Source organism: Quercus lobata, chromosome 11, assembly GCF_001633185.2.
Source record: "Quercus lobata isolate SW786 chromosome 11, ValleyOak3.0 Primary Assembly, whole genome shotgun sequence".
Taxonomy (NCBI): Eukaryota; Viridiplantae; Streptophyta; class Magnoliopsida; order Fagales; family Fagaceae; genus Quercus; species Quercus lobata.
The window spans coordinates 43583114-43604806 of NC_044914.1; the positions used below are offsets into that span (position 1 = coordinate 43583114).

Sequence of the window (21693 nt, forward strand, 5' to 3'; positions counted from 1 at the left end):
TCAGCAACTGGTGTCGGGTCGTTGAGTCTACTAGGACGTCGACCCTTGGGAGGGGATAGCTATCTTTGGGGCAAGCTTTGTTAAGGTCGGTAAAGTCCACACACATCCGCCATTTCCTACTAGCTTTTTTAACCATAACTACGTTCGCTAGCCAATCGGGATAGTATACTTCCCTAATGAAGCTTGCTTCCTGTAGCTTTCGGACTTCTTCTACTATGGCCCGATCTCGTTCGGGGGCGAACACTCTCTTCTTCTGTAGGATAGGTGGAAAGGCGGGCGATACATTCAACCTGTGCACCATGATTGAAGGATCTATTCCTGACATATCTTTATGACTCTAGGCAAAGACGTCCCGATTGCCTCTGAGGAAGGTTATGAGCTCTTGACGGATTGCGGGGTTAGCGAGTGTTCCAATTTTGGTCGTTCGGCCAGGGTTGGAACTGCCAAGGGGTATCTCTTCTAGCTTCTCTACTGGCTCCATTACCGTCCGGTGCTCTTCTATACTCAAAGCCTGAACCTGATCTTCCATTTCCATCATGGCTACGTAGCATTCACGCGCAGCCATCTGACTTCTGCGCAGCTCCCTTACTCCGTAGTCAGTAGGAAACTTAATCATTAGATGGTAGGTTGAAGTTACTGCCTTCCATGAATTGAGCGTGGGTCTTCCGAGGATAGCATTGTAGGCAGACGAGTAATCGACCACCAAGAATGTTATGTTCTTGGTTATCTGCTGAGGGTAATCGCCTACCATTTCGGACAATGTGACCGCGCCCAGGGGGAATACCCGGCTCCCTCTGAAGCCCACGAGCGGGGCATTTGTCAGAATCAATCGCTCCCTGTCGATCCTCATTTGCTGGAATGCCGAGTAGTATAAAATATCTGCTGAACTGCCGTTGTCGACCAACACTCGGTGCATGTTGTAGTCTTCTACCCGTAAGCTGACGACGAGCGCATCGTCATGTGGATGGTGAAGGCGTCGTGCATCCTTTTCTGAGAACCCGATTATGGGGCCTTCTCTTCGTGCTATTTTCGGCATAACTCCCGTCAGTTGAACATTTTGTACCATTCGAAGGTAGGTTTTGCGAGTTTTTTTGGATGACCCGGCGACAGCCGTTCCTCCTACGATCATCCTTATGTCCCCTATCGGGGGCCTCGGTTGCTCATTATCCTGTCGGGGGTGTTGGTCTTGTGGGGGTGGATCCGTTTTCTTGTTGCTAACGAACTTCTGCAGTTTTTCTTGTCTGATAAGGGCCTCAATCTGCTGTTTTAGGTCATAGCAATCAGCCGTATCGTGACCATGGTCGTGGTGGAAACGGCAATACTTATCCCTAGAACGTTTGTTGGGATCGCTCTTCAGCTTTCCCGGGAACGTCAGAGCCTCCTCGTCCTTGATTTGCATAAGGACTTGATCTATTGGTGCTGTCAACGGAGTGAAGTTCGTGAATCTTCCCCCTAGGGGCTTAGGGCGCCTCTCATCCCTTTGGTCTCCCGTCCTTGCTTTCTTTCGGCCTTGGTCCTGCCGAGTGTCTTCCTGCCTCTCTCTTTTCTTTGGCCTCTCATCTCGCGCCAACATCGCGTCTTCGGCGTTCATATACTTTGTGGCCCGGTAAAGTACTTCCGACATGGTCTTTGGGTCGTTTTTATACAGGGAGATCAAAAACTTACCCTTCTTCAGCCCATTCGTGAACGCTGCGACAAGTATCTTATTGTCGGCTTTGTCGATCGAGAGTGCCTCCTTATTGAAGCGGGATATGTAGGCTCTTAAAGTTTCATCCTTTTGCTGCTTGATACTCATCAAACAAGCCGTAGACTTCTTGTACCGATGGCCTCCGATGAAGTGTGCGGTAAATTAAGCGCTAAGTTATTTGAAGGTGCTGATGGAGTTCGGTGTCAGTTGGCTGAACCAAATTCTCGCCGCGCCCTTCACCATTGTAGGGAAGGCCCTACACATGATCGTGTCTGCTACTCCTTGAAGGTGCATCAGGGTCTTAAATGTCTCTAGGTGGTCCAGAGGGTCCCTGACCCCGTCATAACTGTCTATCTGTGGCATGCGGAACTTACTTGGCAAGGGGAAGGAGTTGACAGGGGTGGTGAACCGCGAGTTAGTTCGGTTGACAAGGTCGTCAAGATCACTAGACACTCGCCCCTTGAAAGCGTTCATCATAACCTCCATTTGTTCCTTCATCGCCTGCATCTCTGCGATAATAGGTGGCGGAACCGTATTCGCGAGGGAAGGGAGGCTCACGTTCGGTCGCTCCGGTTTGCTCGGGGCGTTACTGGCCTGGGGTCCCTCTTGGTTTCTTTTGTCAGCGCTGGTTCCTTCTTGATCAGCTCCTTAGTTGTCCGGTACTTCATTTTTTTGGCACAGCTGCTCTTCCAGGTCGCAATTTTGTCTGGTGAGGCATTCCACGGCCGCGGCGAAAGTCTTAACTTGCTTCTCGAGGGCGGTCGTGGGTGGTTCCTCTCCTTGAATGTCGTTAGTGGTTGCCATTGAGCGGGTGAGCACCATGCAACTTTTGTTAGGGAAGCGGTAATATGACTTTACACTACACGAGTTCCCACAAACGGCGCCAACTGATGATGCCGAAAATACCACTAGTAAGTCACACGGTCCTCGCGCGCTCCAAATAGCACCTGCACAGCAAAAAGAAAGGACCTAGCAAAGAGCACCGGTGTGGTACCAGCCAAATACCCTCCGAAGGTCAAGTCATAACTATTCTCACTGCTCTAGAGTGCTAGAGAGGGTAAATTATGCGTACCTTGGTTTGTGAGGGTGCTTGGGTTCCATAGTAGTAGGGGTTGACCCCTTTTCCTTGGAGTAGAAGTCTTTTCCTTATAGGAGTCTCCTTGAGCATATTTTGCGGGATCCTTTCCATATAGGAATTCCTCTTAGGTTTCACAAAACGTGGAGGGCAAGTCATTTACTTATACACACAAACGTGGTTAGCAAGCATTCTTTGATTAGTGCCGTTAGCTTATATTATGCCTTTGGTCTTCATCCCGTCAGCTTCAGGATCACCCTTCAGCTTTATTATCCCGTCAGCCTATGGGTGCCTCTCCTTACAACTTTATCCCGCCGTCAGTCATTAAATAGGGGTTGACGGCCCAGTAGATACCATCACAAATAAACCGTCGGCTTATCTTGATCAATCTCTTTTTATCCTTATCACAACCCATCCAATCCTTTAACCATCGAAAAAAATTTAGCAAAAATCTGACAGTCTCTGAAGTTATTCACAACAACATCAAAGTCCAACGCAGCAATATCTTCGACCCATTTTCTCTAAACGTATGGGACCCACTCAAGGATTTCTCAACCCAAATTTCCAAAGAGAATTCTGCTTTTGTTAACACTCGTATTGATTGGAAAGAGACCCCAGAAGCTCACGTGTTGAAGGCGGATATTCTCGGGCTAAACAAGGAGGAAGTGAAAGTCGAGGTCGAAGATGACAATGTGGTTCGGATTAGTGGAGAGAGGAAGATAGAGAAGGAAGACAAGAATGACACGTGGCATCGTGTCAAGCGCAGCAGTGGCAAGTTTGTGAGGAGTTTCAGGTTGTCGGAGAATGTGAAGATGGATCAGATTAAGGCTGCTATGGAGAATGGGGTTCTCACCGTTACTGTATTTGAACCATAGATTTTTTTTGGGGGGGGGGAGGTAAATTATATTTTAAACCCTTTATTTAAAAAGATAGTTTCAAATTAAAGTAAACCTTATATCTTTAGATGTTTTAAATTAAACCTTATAATTTCTCTACTTTCAAATTTGAACACTAAACTTTCAGAATCTTATTAATTTAAATCTTGGACGTTTTGGATTTGATTGGGGGTTTAAATTGATGATTTAAAAATTTTTGAGGGACATTATATATACTTAGATAAATTAGTCTCATCACAAGCACTTTTCATGTGTGATGAGGGTTTTTTTTTAAAAAAAATAAATTTTGGATAAGTTTGTTTTGTTTTGAAGATATGGATTAGTGGGAGAGTTTTTTTATTTTATAGGTATTTTAAGTGAAATTGGAGATATATTTTTATTGGATTGTTCTCAATTTAGGAGTATTTTCAGATAACAAAAAAGTCCAGTTTAAAGAGAGGGTCCCCTCCCTTCTATGGCCCCGGATGTGAAAGTGAGTTCTTTGATTGGTCCAGATAGAGTAGCTTGGAGAACAGAGGTTGTGCAGCAACTATTTCTACCCCATGAAGCTGACATTATCTTGGGTATTCCATTGAGCACTCGACGCCTCTATGATCGCATTATTTGGGCACACACACCATCTGGTATGTTTACATCTTGTAGTGCTTATAAAATGTTGGTTTCCTGTGATATCTCTACTAGTGCAGGTGGATTAAATCCAGACAGCTAGAAAAAATTCTGGAAAGGCATCTGGCAACTTCGAGTACCCAACAAAATAAGGCATTTTGTGTGGAGAATGTGTAACAATGCACTGCCTACACTGGTCAATCTTCACCGACGTAACATTGTGCCTAGTCCAATCTGTGCTCAGTGCCAAAATTATCCTGAATACGCTCGCCATGCGGTATGGTGTTGTGAAGCCATCACAGGAGCTTGGTCGACTTTGGAATGGCTTCGTCATACTGCACCGCCATAACCTGCCTCCTTCAACGAGTTACTAGTTGGATTCTTGTCCTACAGAGAAGAATTTAGAGCTGAGATTTTTGTGACCATTGCGTGATTTCTCTGGAACAGACGAAATGCTGTTCATTTTGGTCGCCCCCAATTGCTCGTGGTTAGCATATGCAGCAAAGCAGGAAGTTATTTGCAAGAATTTTTGCAAGCCCAGACAGAGGAGCCTGTTCCAAGTCGTCCTCCTTCCATGCAACAGTGGTGTCCTCCGGATCATCATTGCTTAAAGATAAATTTCGATGCCGCGGTGTTTCGTTGATCAAGTATGGCGGGCATTGGTGTCGTTGTCCGTAACAATGCAGGTGAAGTTGAAGGTGCTCTGTCCTCTTCCATTCCCATGGCCTAATCAGTGGCGGATCTTGAAGCCTTAGCATGTTTGAAGGCTGTCCAGTTTGCTTTGGAACTGGGTATTACTCGAGTGGTGTTTGAAGGTGATTTAGCAGTTGTCATTAATGCCCTTCTACACGGTGCGGGTGCATTTGCTAGTTTCGGCAACATTTTGGATGATATACGCATGCTCTCTGCAGTATTTCAATTTGTAGAATTTGTTTTTGTTAATCGACGGTGTAATTCAATAGTTGATGCTCTAGCAAAAAAAGCTGAGCTTATTGTTGGGGCGCAGGTTTGGCTGCATGAAGTGCTAGTAGACATTGCCCCTTTAGTTCTTATTGACGTTCATTGACTTTGTCAGTTTATTTCAATAAAAGGCCCAGGTCCTTGATCTGGTTCGTCAAAAAAAAAAAAAAAAAAAATTTGAATCAAGGGATTTACTATTGAACTGAAATTAATTAATTAACATAGAGCAACATAAAGAATGAATTTTGTAAGAATCAAAAACAAAAAATATATTTTTCTTTCATTATTGTTTAGTCTTGAATTACATATTTAAATGTTGGAGACCAAGACTGCAACATGGATTAACATCATTGGAATGAGTCGCAATATGTACTCGGATTGAAATTATTTAAGGCACACTTGGTACATTAAATGAAGATTACGAAAGGAATGATAATCCTTATTGTAGAGTCTATATTTTTAGACTAACAACCATGAATAAATATAACATTTTATAACATAGTTTGTCTAGTTGATTAGTGTTGAATTAAACCTTGGAACAAGACAAATCAAGTTTAGAACAGCTGAAGACTCAAGAATGCAAAAAATAGAGTGCTAAAATACTACATTTCAACTACAGGCTTGAAAGGTTGAAAGTCACTTACTTCAATTAGTTGAACTGCATGTTGTTGAGGACAAATTTTTCACACCACATGGTTTCATTTCATTGGCAACTTGTACCACATCAACATTATCATGAATTTTGGGAAAATCTCTTCTAAAGTCCAAAAGAGCCCATATTTACACAAAAATGCATCAAAGTCCATGGTTCAAGCTCATAGCACATCATCTCATTTTTTGGCCCATGATCTAAACTCATGAGTCTCATCGGGGGAATTTTGGGAGTCGTGGTTTGGAGGGCCAAGAAGTATGTTCAGTAAAGCTCTAGTGGTTCAAAGTTGATAAAGGAAAGCGTGTTGCTTGGCATGTCTTCCCCAACTCCTTGAACTTTGACGGGTCAGTGTGCATGTAATAGGTAATATTTGGTGAGCCTCTCATATCATATAACAATTAAAATGATAAAACTTGACATGCTCTTTACATAAAAATTAATGTTCATCATATAATATAAGTTTAAAAATGTAATTATAGTACTTCATATAAATTATATTATTATCATCTAAATCAATTCCAAGCACATGGCTAAATATATATTAATATCTCATATCTAGCATTAAATGCTCTTCTTACTCTCCAAGATTTGGTTAAAATACAAAAAGACTATAATTACATCTCTAAAACTTCATCAAATATCAACCAACTAGTCTATTACTTACTAAAATTATATACGGACTAAACATATAATTTTTCAAAAAAGGAAACTTAGCCAAAAATACCAATAGCAACTCAAGCAAAAACTGTAAACAGCTCTAGCAGAAGCTGCAGTAGCTCTAGCAGGTTGACAAATGCCCTAAAATGACATCACTTGCCCATTAATGCCCAATCCCAATAGCTTGCTGTCATAACCAAAGAAACAGAAGGATCCCATAAAGATTATCTTGTCATTTTTAGCCAAACCATGAATTTAATGCCAAATATTTTTCCTCCAAGCAAAAGATGTCATTCGGATGACATCATCTAGCTGTAATAGCTGTGATTGACAGCTGTAACAACAGCATTAAGCCTTTAACTTTCTTCTTTTGGCTAAAAAACAAAATCCCACTAATGAAACCACTTACTTTGTCAAAAACTTTTCCTTATTTGCTAAATTTCCCTTCAACTAATTCTAATCTAGCTACATACTTGGCTTTATATAAAGAGGACCAAGCTACACACTAAGGAGAGGGATCCATCCCTCTCTCATCCTCAATATTCTGAAACTTCATTCACCTTGCTGCACATATCTCTAAACTTCTCCATACTTCTCCATCTCCCTTACAAAGATATCTCTTCCTAGATAACACCATTACATTACACCTATTACACCACACCATTACACACTATCTACCTCTCCCACACTTTAATATGCTGAAACTTCATCATTTTGCTGTCTAAAAACACATCTCCATCTCATTCTTTATTTCTCATACAAAATCTCCCTTCTTAGAAAGCAACATAACCCATGACATAACACAAAAAACCACTCCAACAGTAGCTATAATCTCATGTATTTACTATATTTAACATTCATATTATCTATCTCACACTTTCATATATTTTATAAACACATTCCTCACAAAATACCCATACATACTTCTCATATATCTTTAAACTCCATGTCTCACAAAGCATACATATACAAGATCCACATCCAACAAAGTATTTACATATAATTCCTATACATATTACAAATACCATATCTCACAAAATATATATATTTCTTACCATCTCCATATATCTTAAAACATATCAAACACTCTTCCAAGAACTTATTACTAAAAACCTTTTCTCATGGAAGACATATATTTATAATGCTAAAAGCCCTTCTCATGAAAGGCAAAAACTTATAATACTAAAAACCCTTCTTATGGAAGGCAACATTACTCATATTTGACTAAAAATTAAAAGAGCATTACATGGGAAAAGTCATTTAAGTGCATGATGAAAGGGGATAAACTCAACCAACCTATGCACACGGCTCTACATATTCTCTCTTCTTCTAGTTGCACCCATTTTTCCCCTTTAATCATGAAGTCACCATTGAAGGACTCATAATATCATATTGTACCGCTGAACTCATTTTATCACGCTGTTGAAATGGCATAAGTCCATTGTTGTTCTACGGCTGGAGCTACAAACTATGAAAATAAGTCAATCTTTCTCTATTTTCAAGATTACATTATTAAGTACATGTTAACTTGTTATCATTTTATCTCACTAATACTTCATTAATGAACATACATATTAATAAATTGATAGATAAGTCAATACTTTCTCCATCTTTGAAATTACATTATTAAATATATGTTAACTCATTATTATTTTACCGCTGGATGCAAGTTACTTTAATATCATCTCACTATTTAATAAACATGATTTCACTAATACTTCATTAATGAACATACATATTAATAAATTGATCTACCACCATTGCACATATATTATTTGGACATGAATCACCACTGGATACATATTTTTTTGGAAATGAACTATCATTGAACATATATTATTTGGACATGGACCACTGCTGGACATATCTTATTATGTTGAACATGAATTATGAACCGCAGCTAGACATGGACTATTGGACTCATCCCATTGTTGGACATTTGACACCTAATTAATTATTTTCTAATATTGGACATCACTTAATATACATAATAATAACGTATCAACTCACCATCTAATCAAAGCTATCATGCTAAGCATATCATTTAAATATTTCAACCATTATCATGATTCTAAGACTTTAGGCTTCATCTATTTTGTAGACTTAAAAATACACCGGAAGCCATTGATCTATGCGACCTGATGTTGAGTCTGGGTTGAACTCCCTAAAACAAATCCGAGCTTAGCAGAGTCACACTTCCAGCAGGAGACATGTGGCTACGCGTAAAAAACCGCCGCCGACAAATATCTCGACTGATCAAGACTTGGGCAGAATGAAATTTTGACTTCTTTTTTTAGCCGTTTCATCTATGATTTTGGTGAATCTTATGTACATATGAATACAAACCCTAGAGTACGTTCTTTAAGACACAGGAGGGTAGTGTTATGTACACAAGTTTGGAGTTTTTCCAAACCCTTTTAAAGCTACAACTAGAGACTACATGCAAACATTGGATCCAATTATTTAGTAAAGTTGTTGCAGTCAGTTAACCATAGTTGCTGATCAAATATTTTAGTAGAAATCTCGAAGTCACGAACATGGGAGTTCGTGTGCAACAACCCATAATAAAAGAGTCCGTGGATTCAAAACTTCGTGTAGTCACACCAATAAATACAACATGAGGTAGCAGTAGATTTAGAGTTGAGTTCATGGTTGAAAGTTGATTAACCTTGTGACATCAGGGACCTAAAACCCTAACACTTATTACTAGGAATAAAATATGCTTTAACATTCCTCCAAAAGCAATAATAGGAGGAAAGAACTAGAGAGGATAGTAGTGAATCCATCTATGGAACATGTCATAACATTCCTTGCGTTTGTACTCTGTTGGAGAGTGTCCAGCTCCCTACACAAGTTTAAAAGAATTAATGTTATTTTATTTTATTTTAAAAATTGATTGCATAAATAAATGAAAATCTTTTAATGAAGTAAAAAATTAAGGTTCTTTTTCTTGCCTTTATAGTTGCATATGTCAAACGATATCCTCTATTTGTATATTTCCTTGTGTACCTAGAGAATAATATACACATTATTAACAATAAGAATTCAACAACAACAACAGTAAAGCCTTAGTTTTAAGTGGGAAAAAGAAAATGGAAGGAAACAAAATGCTTATGTCCGATATCATATCTTATAAACTCACCCTGCAACCTGGCCATCAACAAACCATGGTCTCCATTCAGTATCAATTGTCAAATCTAGAGCATTTATCCATCGTTCAACAGCAATATGTGTGATAGACATGTCATGATCGCCACTGCAAGAGTAAAATTGTAGATATAAATAAAATTATTAATTATCTGACACATACAATTTAAATTACTGTAATTTAATTATGTAACTAATTCTTATATTTCAGTTTGGTTTTATATTTGTAATAGCATAAGTAATAATTAATACAAATAAATACTTAGTGTAGTGATCTTGTAGATTGGAACCTGAAAACCAGGATTTGCAAGCCTGAATTTGTCAGATTTTTATGATAGGGAATTGCATCTGCGACATTGTAGGAGTACACCGAGGTCAAGGTGATGTTGCATCTAAAGACTTCTTTGACTGTTCCCTGTAGAGATAACTCACAATACAAGTAGCTTAGCGCCCATCAGTTTTTCATTGATAGTACTTGAAATATTCACAATTTCTTTTTTAATTGTTGATGGGAATGTTATTTTGTAAAAAAAAAAATTGTCCTTAAAATTGTTGTTTGTTATTGTATTGAACTATCAAGAATTACTTATTTAGCACTTATTTGCTTTTCGTTGATAGTATACTTAAAATATTCACAATTTCTTTTTTAATTGTTGATGTGAATGTTTATATCGTAAAAGAAAAGATTTGTGTCCTCAAACTTCTTGTTTGTCATTGTACTGTACTATCAAGACTTACTTACCGGTCGAACATGAAGAGCATCTTGGACACTTCTATAATTTATCCATACGTCAAAGAGAATATAATCAAAATTCTGCAGAAATAAAGTGACAAATAAATAAATGAATAAAATTAGTTCCACTATTGTACAGTCTTACATTTATAACACGTGGATGAATGAGCATTTATAAGTTATAACAAGCGCAAGAATGTTGCTTTATCCACAGAAAAAAAAAAGTTATCACAAGTGCAAGAATATACACACCAAAAAAAAAAAAAAAGGTGCAAGAATGTGAGAGAGAGAATTTTACTTTGCACCAAAAGTCTCCATTCCTAGACCATGGTAGGATGAAATTTCTTGAGTTTGCTTTGAGAAATCCTTGAGCGCCTTCTTTTGGTTTTGGTGATATGAACGCACAATTGGGACCCAAGATATCTGCTTCATTTACTTGCTCTATGCACTAAATATTCAGATTAACGATCACTCATTCCTGGTGCCCATATAATCGACCAAAATATATGATGTTATAATAAACATAAGTGATACTCTATCCAACCTGGGATATTAGTGCAACTGCCACGGTGCAGTTTGCATTTGTCGAATCGGTGTAATTCCCATTGCAACTAGTTTTGGCTGACTGAAATAGCAGTTAACAAGAACAACTATGAAGATGATAGCCAAAATGTGAAACGCAAATGAAACCCAATTTGCTAGTTTTAGTTACTTATCAAAACTTGTCTTAACTTGTTATCAAAAAAAAAAAAAAAAAAAAACCTTGTCTTAACTACCTTATACATTGCATCAGATATTAGAGCCATTCGGTGCGCAAATATTATTCTTGTGTTAACTTGGAGATCTGAATTTGTATGTGGGCATCCAAGCAAGAGTCCCTTGCATTATTTTGAAGAACATTATATTCTAATATTCATCGAAATACCAAATGAAAAGGATTTATATTAAAAAGAAAAAAAAAAAAAAAAAAAAAAAAAGAGAGAGAAATTCAAGTCCAATAATTTGATTGTGTACTTTGATATTCACTTGAGGCTCAATTCCTGCTTCATTGCCTGCAACTCAATAAAAAAGAATCAAGTTTGAAGATTGGGATTAATATTGAGTATACCAAAGATTTGATTCAATGAGGTAAGCTCTATTAGATGCTTGTGATCAATATAAGTTACCATTTATAATATCTTGGGCTAGAATTGGGGTGACAATTCCTTGATATGAGTCGCTCCCAAGATAGACTGGATTGTTCACAAAATCTAAGTGTTCGATCAACCACTGTGTCACGAATAAACATATCATGAGTTAATAAAAATATGTTGTTCTTCCATGCAACTAATTTTAGCAATTTGGTTTTAAAAAATTACACTTGGTCTCCTCTTAAATCTAAAGGCCATAAAAAAAAAATTTATAAATCTAAAATTTTAAATAAAATTAACAAGTCTAAAAAAATTAGCTTAATAACAAAAATTACCAATAGTAAAGCTAAAAAGATTAAACTCAATCAACAAATTTTATCCAAAACAAACAACCTAACCTTTTAAAAAAATTTAAATAAAATAATTTTGCTCTTATCCAGTAGCAAACACAAGCATCAAAGACACACACTGAGTTTCCTTTTTCATAAATGATTTCATTGTAATGTATTAAGGAACATTAATTTGCTTTCTTACTCTTTTTTTTTTTTTTTGTTTACACTTCTGCCCTCCTAACTTGAAGTCCTGCCTCCATCTTTGCTCCTATGAGCATTAGCATAGACTCAATATTAAAAAACTATAGAACACTTTGTTTTTCGAATCAAATTCTTGCTAAATTCATCTCAAATCCCTTGCATCAAACTTAATAGGTCTACTAAATAGCAGATTATACTCCTAAACTTTGTAATAATTTCAATTTCACCCCTTGAATTTTCAAAATTTTGATCCACTCTCCTAAAGTTAGGTATTGTTTGGATTTGCTCCCTTCCATCAATACACTATGTCTGGCCTTTCATGCCAAATTGGCATCCCAATGACACCTTCAATGTTTGTAATTGATTTGGTTTTGCACCCTTCATGTTTGGGGCTATTTTGATTAATTTTGAACTCTAATGGACAGTTAGGCACGGTGCATTGACAGAAGCAAATAAATCCAAACAATACCTAATGTTATGGGAGTAGATCAAAATTTTGAAAGTCAAACACTATTTAGATTTTTTTTTTTTTTTTTTTTTTTTGAGAATCCACCCTGATGTTAGTAAGAATCACATTGGAAAATCAGCAATTACAAGGGAAGAAAATTCTTGAGGAATAGACTCCATCCAAACAATTAAAGGGAAAGAAAACCTAACTTTCACAACTAAAGCATGAACTACAGAATTACTCTACCTTCTTACATGAGAGGAGTGAACTCTAAAAGAGTTCGAGATAGACTAAACTTTGTTCAAGGCATTATCGATGGCTACACCCCATCCCTCTCTCCATGATCATTTAACAATGGTGCTAACAAAGCCATTATATCTAGAGAAATAATATGTCCACAACATTTTTACAATAAATCCTAAGTGGTAGATTATTATTGATTGTTATTGTTGGGGCAAAAAAGTAATTTAGTGTTAAGTTCAAATTTGAACTAATAATAACTAATCACCTATAATTTGTTGTGAAAATGTTGTAAAAATATTGTAGACGTAGCACCTCTCTTATATCTAATTAAATGTAACAATTAGGCATTTTAATTGGCCCTCACCATCAATTACACTCACATTTCTTAGAAACTCATAGGCTTGTGCAGCTACTTTTGTGTCAGATGCGCTCCAAGCTTCCGAGATTGTTGCATAGGAGAAGCCAGCACCCACAGGCAAATCTAAAAATAACACATTGGCTGTCTGCAAAAGCATTATGATTATCACTTTAAGCAAAATTCGAAGGAAAATTGTGTCTAGAATAATGGAAATTAATGAGAAATAAGTACTAAACAATGTACCTTTGTCCATGTGTTTGGTTCATATATCAGTGTTGGTAAGCCCCCAGTGTAATCAGTGATATTGAATTTTAATGGGCCTACGAGTGAACATGGAAGTTTAAATGAAAAATTTCTAAAATATCATTGAAAATAAACAATGAAATTAGGGGAAAAAATAGAAAAATTACATTTAGAAATGAGTCTCGTGCATTGTTCATGAGACTCACAAATTTCACTTTTTAGCAATTTTTTCATTAAAAATGGATTCCACGATACTATTCATACATTTAAAAATTATTTTGCTACAGTATTTTCAATTTTCAATTTTCAGTTTTCAGCAAAAATAAGTAGTATCCAAACAGAGCCTAAAAGTCTTGATCTATTTTGGTTCAGAATGATTTTTCCGGCCAAAATATGATATTTCGTTTAGTATAGTTGGAAGAACCCAGTATGACCGGTATTTGAACCAGAATGAAATTCATGTGTTTCTGTACCGTTTTAAGCTCGAGTAGGGAAAAATACTGGCCATATTGGCCAGTACGGTACTGTATTAACTTCCTTGCTCTAAATATATTCATAGTTGCCATCTTTTCTGTTATTAAAAAAAAAAAAAAAAACAATTGCCATAGTTGCTATAAGAGGAATTCTATTGCCAAATCCCAAGAATTTCTAAAAAGGTTTCATTAAATATATTTTTATAATTTCAATAATCTACAATTAATTTTTTTTAATAATAAATTAATTTTGGGTCTTATAAGTTGGTTGCATTACACGTCTTAAAGTATGTATTTTAAGCTATTTTATCACGTGACTCATTATAAGTATATTAAAATTATTAATATAATTTACTCCAAGAAACTAAATTATCAAAAATTTCAAGAAATTCAAAGATAATTTCACTAATTTATTTCACATTATTTTATAATCTTTAATAATATGTATGTTTCTTCATAAGAACTCGATATTTCTTGATATGCAATTCTTATCAACTTTAAAGAAATTTGTGTTCGTATAAATTAAATTAAAAAAAAGTAATTTTTTTATTATAAAAAAAGTCTTTTTTTGTTCTTTTTATTTTAGCTATTTATTTATTCTATTTATTATGCATCCCTTATCACGTGTGATTTCTTCAAGAATCTTTCTCGATTCTTGGCACATGTAATTTACTGAAAATTCACTCATTAGTCAGTGTAGTCACTACAATAAAGTATGAAATTAGTGTAGGGTTATTTAGATGCAAAGAGAAAAGGAAGAAGAAAGTCATACCAATCTGGTACAAAAATCCATTCAAAGCAGAACAACCAGGGCCTCCGTTGATGTAGAGCAAGAGAGGATCAGCTCCCGGGTTCCCTTCCGACTCGACGAAATAGTAGAAGAATTCCACTTCACCAACACTAGTGTATCTATATACAAATTCCCATCAAACCATCACTAATCAATTAACCTGTTCTCTATAAAATCTTTAGAAAATAAATTAAGATATATAGTCTTAACTGCAGAAACTAATAGCGCATACCCAGTTTCAAGTTTAAAGGGCAATTCACCAGGGAAGCCAGGAAGAGTCTTGACAATCCAGTGTGAGACTGCAGTTCTAGTGCCTGATACAAGCAGTAGAAGCAGCAAATACAAGCATACCGAACTTGATTTGGAAGACATTAATGTAAAGGTGATTATGGTTTGGTTATCAATTAGCCCCTAAAATATTTACTAATATTAGTATTACTAGGCTTCAAACTTACTAGTTAAGCTATGCTCATGCAGTTAGTTGTTTGATACTATCATACTAAAATGTAGGTATAGAAGGTTAGCTGAATAATCAAGAAAATAAAGCTCAAGAACGTTGGATGGAATGTTGTTGAGTTGAGTTTAGTAGTAATAAAATATGTACATTTGTTTAATTGAGCACTGAGGATGTCTTATGCTGGTAGAGTCAATTTTTTACCTAAAAAAAGAGAGAATTTTGTACTTTGCAACATTGCACATTTGGACCATAATTTTTTTTTTTTTTGGGTGGTGGGGACCCGTGTTAAATTATATTTTAAATCCTATACTTAAATATGGTTTCAAACTAAACCTTATAATTTCTCTAGTTTTAAATTTGAACCCTACACTTATAAAATCATATGAATTTAAACCTTCTACTTTTTTTTAACTCCATAATTCAATTTGAACTAACAAAAACTACAGGGCTTAATTTGTAATAATCTTAAACATCTTTAATTTGAAACTTTTGACACTATAAAGTTTACTTTGAAACCAACCCTAAATTATATGATTTTAAATGTAATTTGACGTGGTTTTTGTTTTCAGAGGGTGTAAGTTTCAAACCGTACTGGCTATGAAGGGGGTGTTTGGTAGAGGGGTTTGAGTAATGTTGTTTAAATATTTTTAATATATGTGTGGGTGAAAATGTTTGTGAAAATATGTGTAAATGTGTTTAAAATGCTCAAAAATATGTTTGAAATGGCCTACCAAACAGGCCCAAATTTCTCTAACCGGTGACTAAACTAGTACAAATAACCCTCCATTGCAAATCACTTTTTCGCTGGACTATTTTGGATGATTTCAGCAATTTCAGAATGTTTCGGTCATTCTAGTTGAAATATTGATTTCTGTCCAAAATCTTTTTAGAAAAAAATCATCCAATTTTTGCCATTAGAAACCCGTAGATTCACAAAGGTAAGACATAACGAAGTTCAAACGAAGCCCACCAAAGTCAGTTCAAAATCTTTGAGTGATATTGAGCGTCTTATCTTATCTTAATAACAGGATTTTTTGTTTCAGTTTTAACATTTTATGTACTAAAATACCCTCATACAAATTCTTAAACTCTCTAAAATTCCCCAATCTTTTAGTTAAATAATTTTAAATTAAAAAATACAAATTGGTTAAAAGAGTAATTTACTATTCCTAAATTTTAGGCTTTTTCTTTTATCTTCTCTATTCAGCCTAAAACTTATGACACTATCTATATCTCATTTTTAAACATTATTCCATGTTACCTTACCTCTTTCTTAAAAAAAAATTACAAATGGTTATTTATATATCACTTTTAAACATTATAACACTAAACTTAAAAAAAAAATAAATAAAAAAGAGCATTATTGCATGTGCAAAGTATGGGTTATGAGTCTAATACTACTAATAACAAGATTCCCGGTTTGGGTTTCATCATTTTGCATACTAAAATTCTCATACAAACTCTTAAACTATCTAAAATATCCCTATCTTTTAGTTAAATAATTTTAAATTAAAAAAAATGGTTAAAAGAGTATTTTTTGTTCCTAAATTTTAGGCATTTTCCTTCTTCTTTTTTCTCCATTCTGCCTAAAAATTAGCACACGGTCTCTATGTCACTTTTAAATATTATTCTACATTACCTTATTTCTTTTTTTTAAAAAATACACACTGTAGGGGTAAAGTCCCCAGATCAAACAATGGGCCTTGAGCCCCATACAGAGTCCAGCCACGTCTGAGGAGAAAGTGGAGCGCCAAAAGGGCTCTCAGCCCAACTCTTATGGGCCCGAACTTATTTAAAAGGTGGTCCGAGGAGGAATGTCTCATCGGACGTGCCAAATATGGCTCAAACATGCATCCTACCAGCAATAAAGAATCACTCCAACGAGTATTGGTAGCAGGGATGAGCCCCACAAGCCCGAGAGAGGGAAGAGAGTATAGGATGTCAAGGGAGAGATTACAACTGCCGCATTAAATGCAGGGAAGCTACTTTTCTGACAGTATTAATGTGGAGAAGACAGGCAAACAGTGTTACCTTGGCCACTACAACTCACAGAAAGATAGGGAAGATGTCCGATGGGACGGGCACTCAAGTGAAGGTCCAGATGATCAACAAGTGTAAGGTTCTGATGACTTCAAGGAGGCTATATAAGAGAAGGGAATCCCCATGAAGAGGGGATCGGGAAAAAGGAGGAAGGAAGAACAGAAGAGAGAGAGAAAGACCATAGCCTTTGATCAAGAACAGAAGTGCACCCACACGTCTCCTCGGACCGAATATCCAGTGGACATAAAGGAGATATTCTTATGTTCAATTGTTGTATGGCTCAAAGTTATCCAACATTCACTTCGTTGGGGCCCAGTTCTGTAACCCGCTCTCTACAAATTCATTGTCTAGGGCTCCTTGGGCCATAATCACCTACCTGTTGGGCTTGGACCCCAATACGAGCCCATACACACACTATTTTATATATATATATATATACATATATATATATATATATACATATACACACACACTTTAAAAAGATTACTTCCCCTATTTGACTTCTAATGCCTTTACATGAGAGTTGGAAAAAAAATGAAAAGTTTCAATTTCAAATAGTTTCGTCCATTCATATAGTCACCAACTCATGTATAAATAACTAATTAGAAAAAAAAAAAAAAAAAATCACATAGAGAAAGATTCTAAGAATTAAGACAATATCTCAATCTTACTTCTAAATATTATGACACAAAGCCCCCCAAACCCCCCCCCCAAAAAAAAAAATCATTGCACACGCAAAGTGCGTGTGATTAGGCTAGTCTTATATAAAGGGCATATGCAAGACCTCAACTTTGTAATCCACGACTACGAGTATGATTCATATATATATATATGAGAGAACATAATATATACTTATATAATTTTGATCCAAGGGATTTACTATTGAAATGAAATTAATTAATTAATTAATATAGAGCAACATAAAGAATGACTTTTGTACTAACTGAAAATTATTAAAAAGTTTGTCTTTCATTATTTTTTAGTCTTGAATTACATATTTGAATGTAGAAAACCAAGACTGCAACATGGATTAACATCATTGAAATGAAAGGAGCTTTGATCTTGGGGATTGGGTGAGAAGAGATGTGGCTATGAAGAAGGAGTTCATGTTCATTGTGGGTTAGAGTTCAAAATTTCATTCTGGGGATTAAGAATTCAATCTGGTTTAAGTTGTTGCCTAGTGAGGATGGTGTTAAGTGAGTCATGTGAGAATCATGTGGGATTTTTAATTGTAATGGGAGCTAACGTGGAAGGGCTAACATAGAAGGACTATTTATATTTAAATTTAATTTATGCCATGTATGCATTCCGTTTACTACTTGAGCAAATTCCGTTAGTCATCTAACGGTAAGAACCAAATTGATTGTGACTTGAAAATAGCAAGGACCAAATTGACTGCCCACAAAATGTAGGAACCAAATTGACCGTAACCTCAAAATATATGGACCGAAATGGTATTTTCGCCTATTTTTGCCACACGAGGTAGAAGAAATAAAATTGATTTTGGGAAACTTTGGGGTGAGAGCTCGTACGGAGACTTGAAAATAGTAACTTTTGCTTGTTGCCTGTAGACATACTCCCAACTAATTTTGGGTACAGACCTAGAGCTATGTTCATGAATTTGTGCAGAACACAGGCCATTGCGTAAAATACAAGAAAGACAAGGCAATAGCTGCTGTTGGAGAGCTGTCCTGCGATAAGAATATCAGAGTCCATGAAGATAATGCAAGCCTTAATGTTAAAGCAGCCAGGTCTCTCCATGAAGATAATGCAAGTGAGGAATGCTGAAGTTTTTCAGATACTGAAGAGGGTCCCAGGTTGGAAGAACCCGAAACAATTTGGTTCATTATCTTGCTGAAGTTTCGAAAATGCTTGTGCTTGGAAAGAAGAAACTCCAAACTTTATAGAAAAAAATGCATCTTTGATGTAACTTCAAATCAAATCAACGATATCAATATATATATATATATATATATAAAAGCAGAGATCTCAGATGGAAAAGCATGAGGTTCTGCCAAGTAGCATATTGTATGACATTTTTTTCATTTAGGCTTTCCATCTCATCTAAATTTAGCATTTATGTCAAATTATTAAGTAATGACAAATGCATTTATTTCAATATATTAATAAAATTCAAAGAATTTGTATACATTTATAACTTAACATACTTTAAATTGATACGGATAGATCTAAAAAATCATGAGAAATGTAGAAATCAAAAAAACTTTTCAATTTTCTGCGTAAGACTAACTTCAATGTAGAATTGTAAGAGTCAAATTCAATAAATTAGGTAAATACTATGTCTCCACATTTGTCCAACATAAATCTCTATTTCTATTGGACTAAAAAATTAAACTTCCATAATTTTCTCACAATATCTTTGCTTTTTTGTTTGAGAGGTATGTTAATTTTCAAAACTTCCATAATTTTCTCACAATATTTTGTTAAAATATTATGTAAACGTTTTTAAATATTTTGTTAAAATATTATGTAAACGTTTTTATTTACGTAGCATTGTAATTTATTTAGTCTTATTTTTTCATATTATGTGCCAATTTATATTTTTGATTTTCTGTATTATGCGTGTACTTGGTAAAGATCTATTTTTTGCTACTTTTAGTTCAATTAAAATTTGGAGGTTAAATTGTGATATTATTGCATCACTATGATATTATTTTTTCTATTGTTGTATCATGATATTCTAGAAGATTTTATAACTAATTGATATATAAAACATAAATAATACAAGAAAGACACCTAAGAACCAATAGGTTTGTGGGTGACAATATGAACTATGATTTGGTAATATTTCTTGGTTGCATAAATTAAAAGAATTTTCCCCCAATGTATTTAGTTTGAATTTAGTTTTAGTAGAAATCCTCATAAATTAAGTGTGACTAACAATAATAGCATCTATGAAATTAGTGGATTATAAATAATTTCTTACAAAATTTATCAAAATGCCAAAAATAATAACAATAACAATACATAAATACATAAAAGCGTTCCTCACTTTAAAGTGCAGCCTTCAACTTTACTAAATATACTAAATAAAAACAAGATCTGACAAATAATTAAAAGGGAACTTGAAATGAATCTAATCTTGCCCCGATGCCAAACAAATGCCAGACAGAATTTGTGCTGAAAATAAGCGCTTTACCATTAATTAGCTAAAAATACTGAACCCAATGAATTTAGAGAAAGCAAGGGAACATAAAGAGAAGGAAAACTTTTGCAACAATGATCAATATATCCCGTCAATTTAATCAAGGTCCTAAACGACATATAGGGTTTGTCTTGATGAGACCAAGATCCACCTGCACAAAACAAGAGACAAATGAATGAACTAAATCCATTATGAAAACAATATGACCCTCATAACCAGAAGACAGAAAGGGCATATAGTAATTACCTTGTGCCCAAACAGATCCCGGATGTTATTATAGCCGTACAAGATCATAGTCGGCCTGGGTTTGAAAGAAAAATAAAGAAGGAAAGAAGAGGTCAATAATGTGTCAAAAATACTTTCCCTATTGCATTTGCATGCTAATGCACATAGAAAACATATAATCAGCGTATTCTATTCAATTTTTCTTCTCTCTCTTGAACTAAAAACAAATTTTCTTACCTCTCAAGGGAAAGGCCCCATGCAATAACACGAACATCTTCTGGTAATCCCATAGGAAGCAACATTTCAGGTCTAAACATGCCAGAATTTCCAACCTCTACCCATTTACCAAAGCCTTCATGGTAACTGATAACATAAAGAATAATATATGAAATTCCTCCTAGGCAAAGATGAAACAGCCTTATAGAGAAACTCACAAAATAATATATACAAATTCCCATTAACACCATCACCAATCAATTGACCTGTTCTCTATAAAATCTTTAGAAAATAAATTAAGATACATAGTCTTAACTGCAGAAACTAGTAGCGCATACCCAATTTCAAGTTTAAAGGGCAATTCACCAGGGAAGCCAGGAAGAGTCTTGACAATCCAGTGTGAGACTGCAGTGCCAGATACAAGCAGTAGAAACAGCAAATGAAAGCATACTGAACTTGCTTCCGAAGACATTGTCAAGGTGCATGCATGTGGTTTGGTTATTAGGCTATTAGCCTCCAAATTAATATTATGTACAATAACTAGGCTTCAAACACACTATTAGTGAAGTTATGGTGTGTGTTGGTTGAAACTTAATATCAGGTGAATGACCAAGGAGTCTAGCTCATGAGCGTTGGTTGAAATGTTGTTGAAACAATGAAATGCATGGGCGGCGCCTAGAAAATTTCTTTGCATAATTGAACCCATGGGCGGCCCTACACATTCTCAGGGGGTTCAAATGAACCCGTGACTTCCCCAAAAAAAAAAAAAAAAAAAAATTATATATATATATATATAAATTTGCTAGTTTAATACTATAATTTTTTTTCTTAAAAATATATTCACACACCCTTATTACAAGTTTTTCCAATTCTAAGAATAAAGAGTAAGTGTTTGTGAATTGTAAGTGTCATTATTTTTTATAAATTTATATTATGTGTGTGAGTATGTCTAATATTG

The 21693-nt window shown here is 35.3% G+C and overlaps 3 protein-coding genes and 1 long non-coding RNA gene across 4 annotated transcripts; 1 reads left to right on the top strand and 3 right to left on the bottom strand.

The window, feature by feature from the left end:
- Positions 1–337: 337 nt before the first annotated feature.
- On the bottom strand, positions 338–1795 carry LOC115966935. The gene is made up of 2 exons (XM_031086061.1): positions 1323–1795; positions 338–1241 (listed from the first exon to the last, which is right to left on the bottom strand). The coding sequence occupies exons 1-2, from the start codon at positions 1793–1795 to the stop codon at positions 338–340; spliced, it is 1377 nt and encodes a 458-aa protein (XP_030941921.1).
- A 27-nt stretch (positions 1796–1822) lies between these two features.
- Positions 1823–3637, top strand: LOC115966936 (17.6 kDa class I heat shock protein 2-like). The gene is made up of 2 exons (XM_031086062.1): positions 1823–1844; positions 3222–3637. Exons 1-2 carry the CDS (start codon positions 1823–1825, stop codon positions 3635–3637), a joined length of 438 nt encoding a protein of 145 aa, XP_030941922.1.
- A 5657-nt stretch (positions 3638–9294) lies between these two features.
- Positions 9295–21234, bottom strand: LOC115968977 (serine carboxypeptidase-like 7). The gene is made up of 14 exons (XM_031088530.1): positions 21074–21234; positions 14614–14750; positions 13369–13445; positions 13148–13270; positions 11580–11682; positions 11428–11465; positions 11190–11291; positions 10958–11038; positions 10712–10861; positions 10423–10494; positions 9971–10095; positions 9676–9789; positions 9488–9542; positions 9295–9378 (listed from the first exon to the last, which is right to left on the bottom strand). Exons 1-14 carry the CDS (start codon positions 21205–21207, stop codon positions 9295–9297), a joined length of 1395 nt encoding a protein of 464 aa, XP_030944390.1. The 5' UTR covers positions 21208–21234.
- On the bottom strand, positions 20138–20898 carry LOC115968978. Its single transcript, XR_004086833.1, has 3 exons — positions 20757–20898; positions 20541–20595; positions 20138–20445 (listed from the first exon to the last, which is right to left on the bottom strand). It is a non-coding gene; the product is annotated as an uncharacterized LOC115968978 (long non-coding RNA).
- Positions 21235–21693: the final 459 nt, after the last annotated feature.

Bases quoted from the DNA above. Each gene is read 5' to 3' on its own strand.
- LOC115966935 (XM_031086061.1), bottom strand. From the start codon at position 1,795: ATGAGTATCAAGCAGCAAAAGGATGAAACTTTAAGAGCCTACATATCC. The intron at 1,242-1,322 runs GTATTGCCGTTT...GGCCCTTATCAG, and splicing joins AACAAACGTTCTAGGGATAA to ACAAGAAAAACTGCAGAAGT.
- LOC115966936 (XM_031086062.1), top strand. From the start codon at position 1,823: ATGGCCTCCGATGAAGTGTGCG. The intron at 1,845-3,221 runs GTAAATTAAGCG...AAAATCTGACAG, and splicing joins GGCCTCCGATGAAGTGTGCG to TCTCTGAAGTTATTCACAAC.
- LOC115968977 (XM_031088530.1), bottom strand. From the start codon at position 21,207: ATGTCTTCGGAAGCAAGTTCAGTATGCTTTCATTTGCTGTTTCTACTG. The intron at 13,271-13,368 runs GTACATTGTTTA...ATGCTTTTGCAG, and splicing joins AACCAAACACATGGACAAAG to ACAGCCAATGTGTTATTTTT. The intron at 10,495-10,711 runs GTAAAATTCTCT...TTATTTCTGCAG, and splicing joins ATGGAGACTTTTGGTGCAAA to AATTTTGATTATATTCTCTT.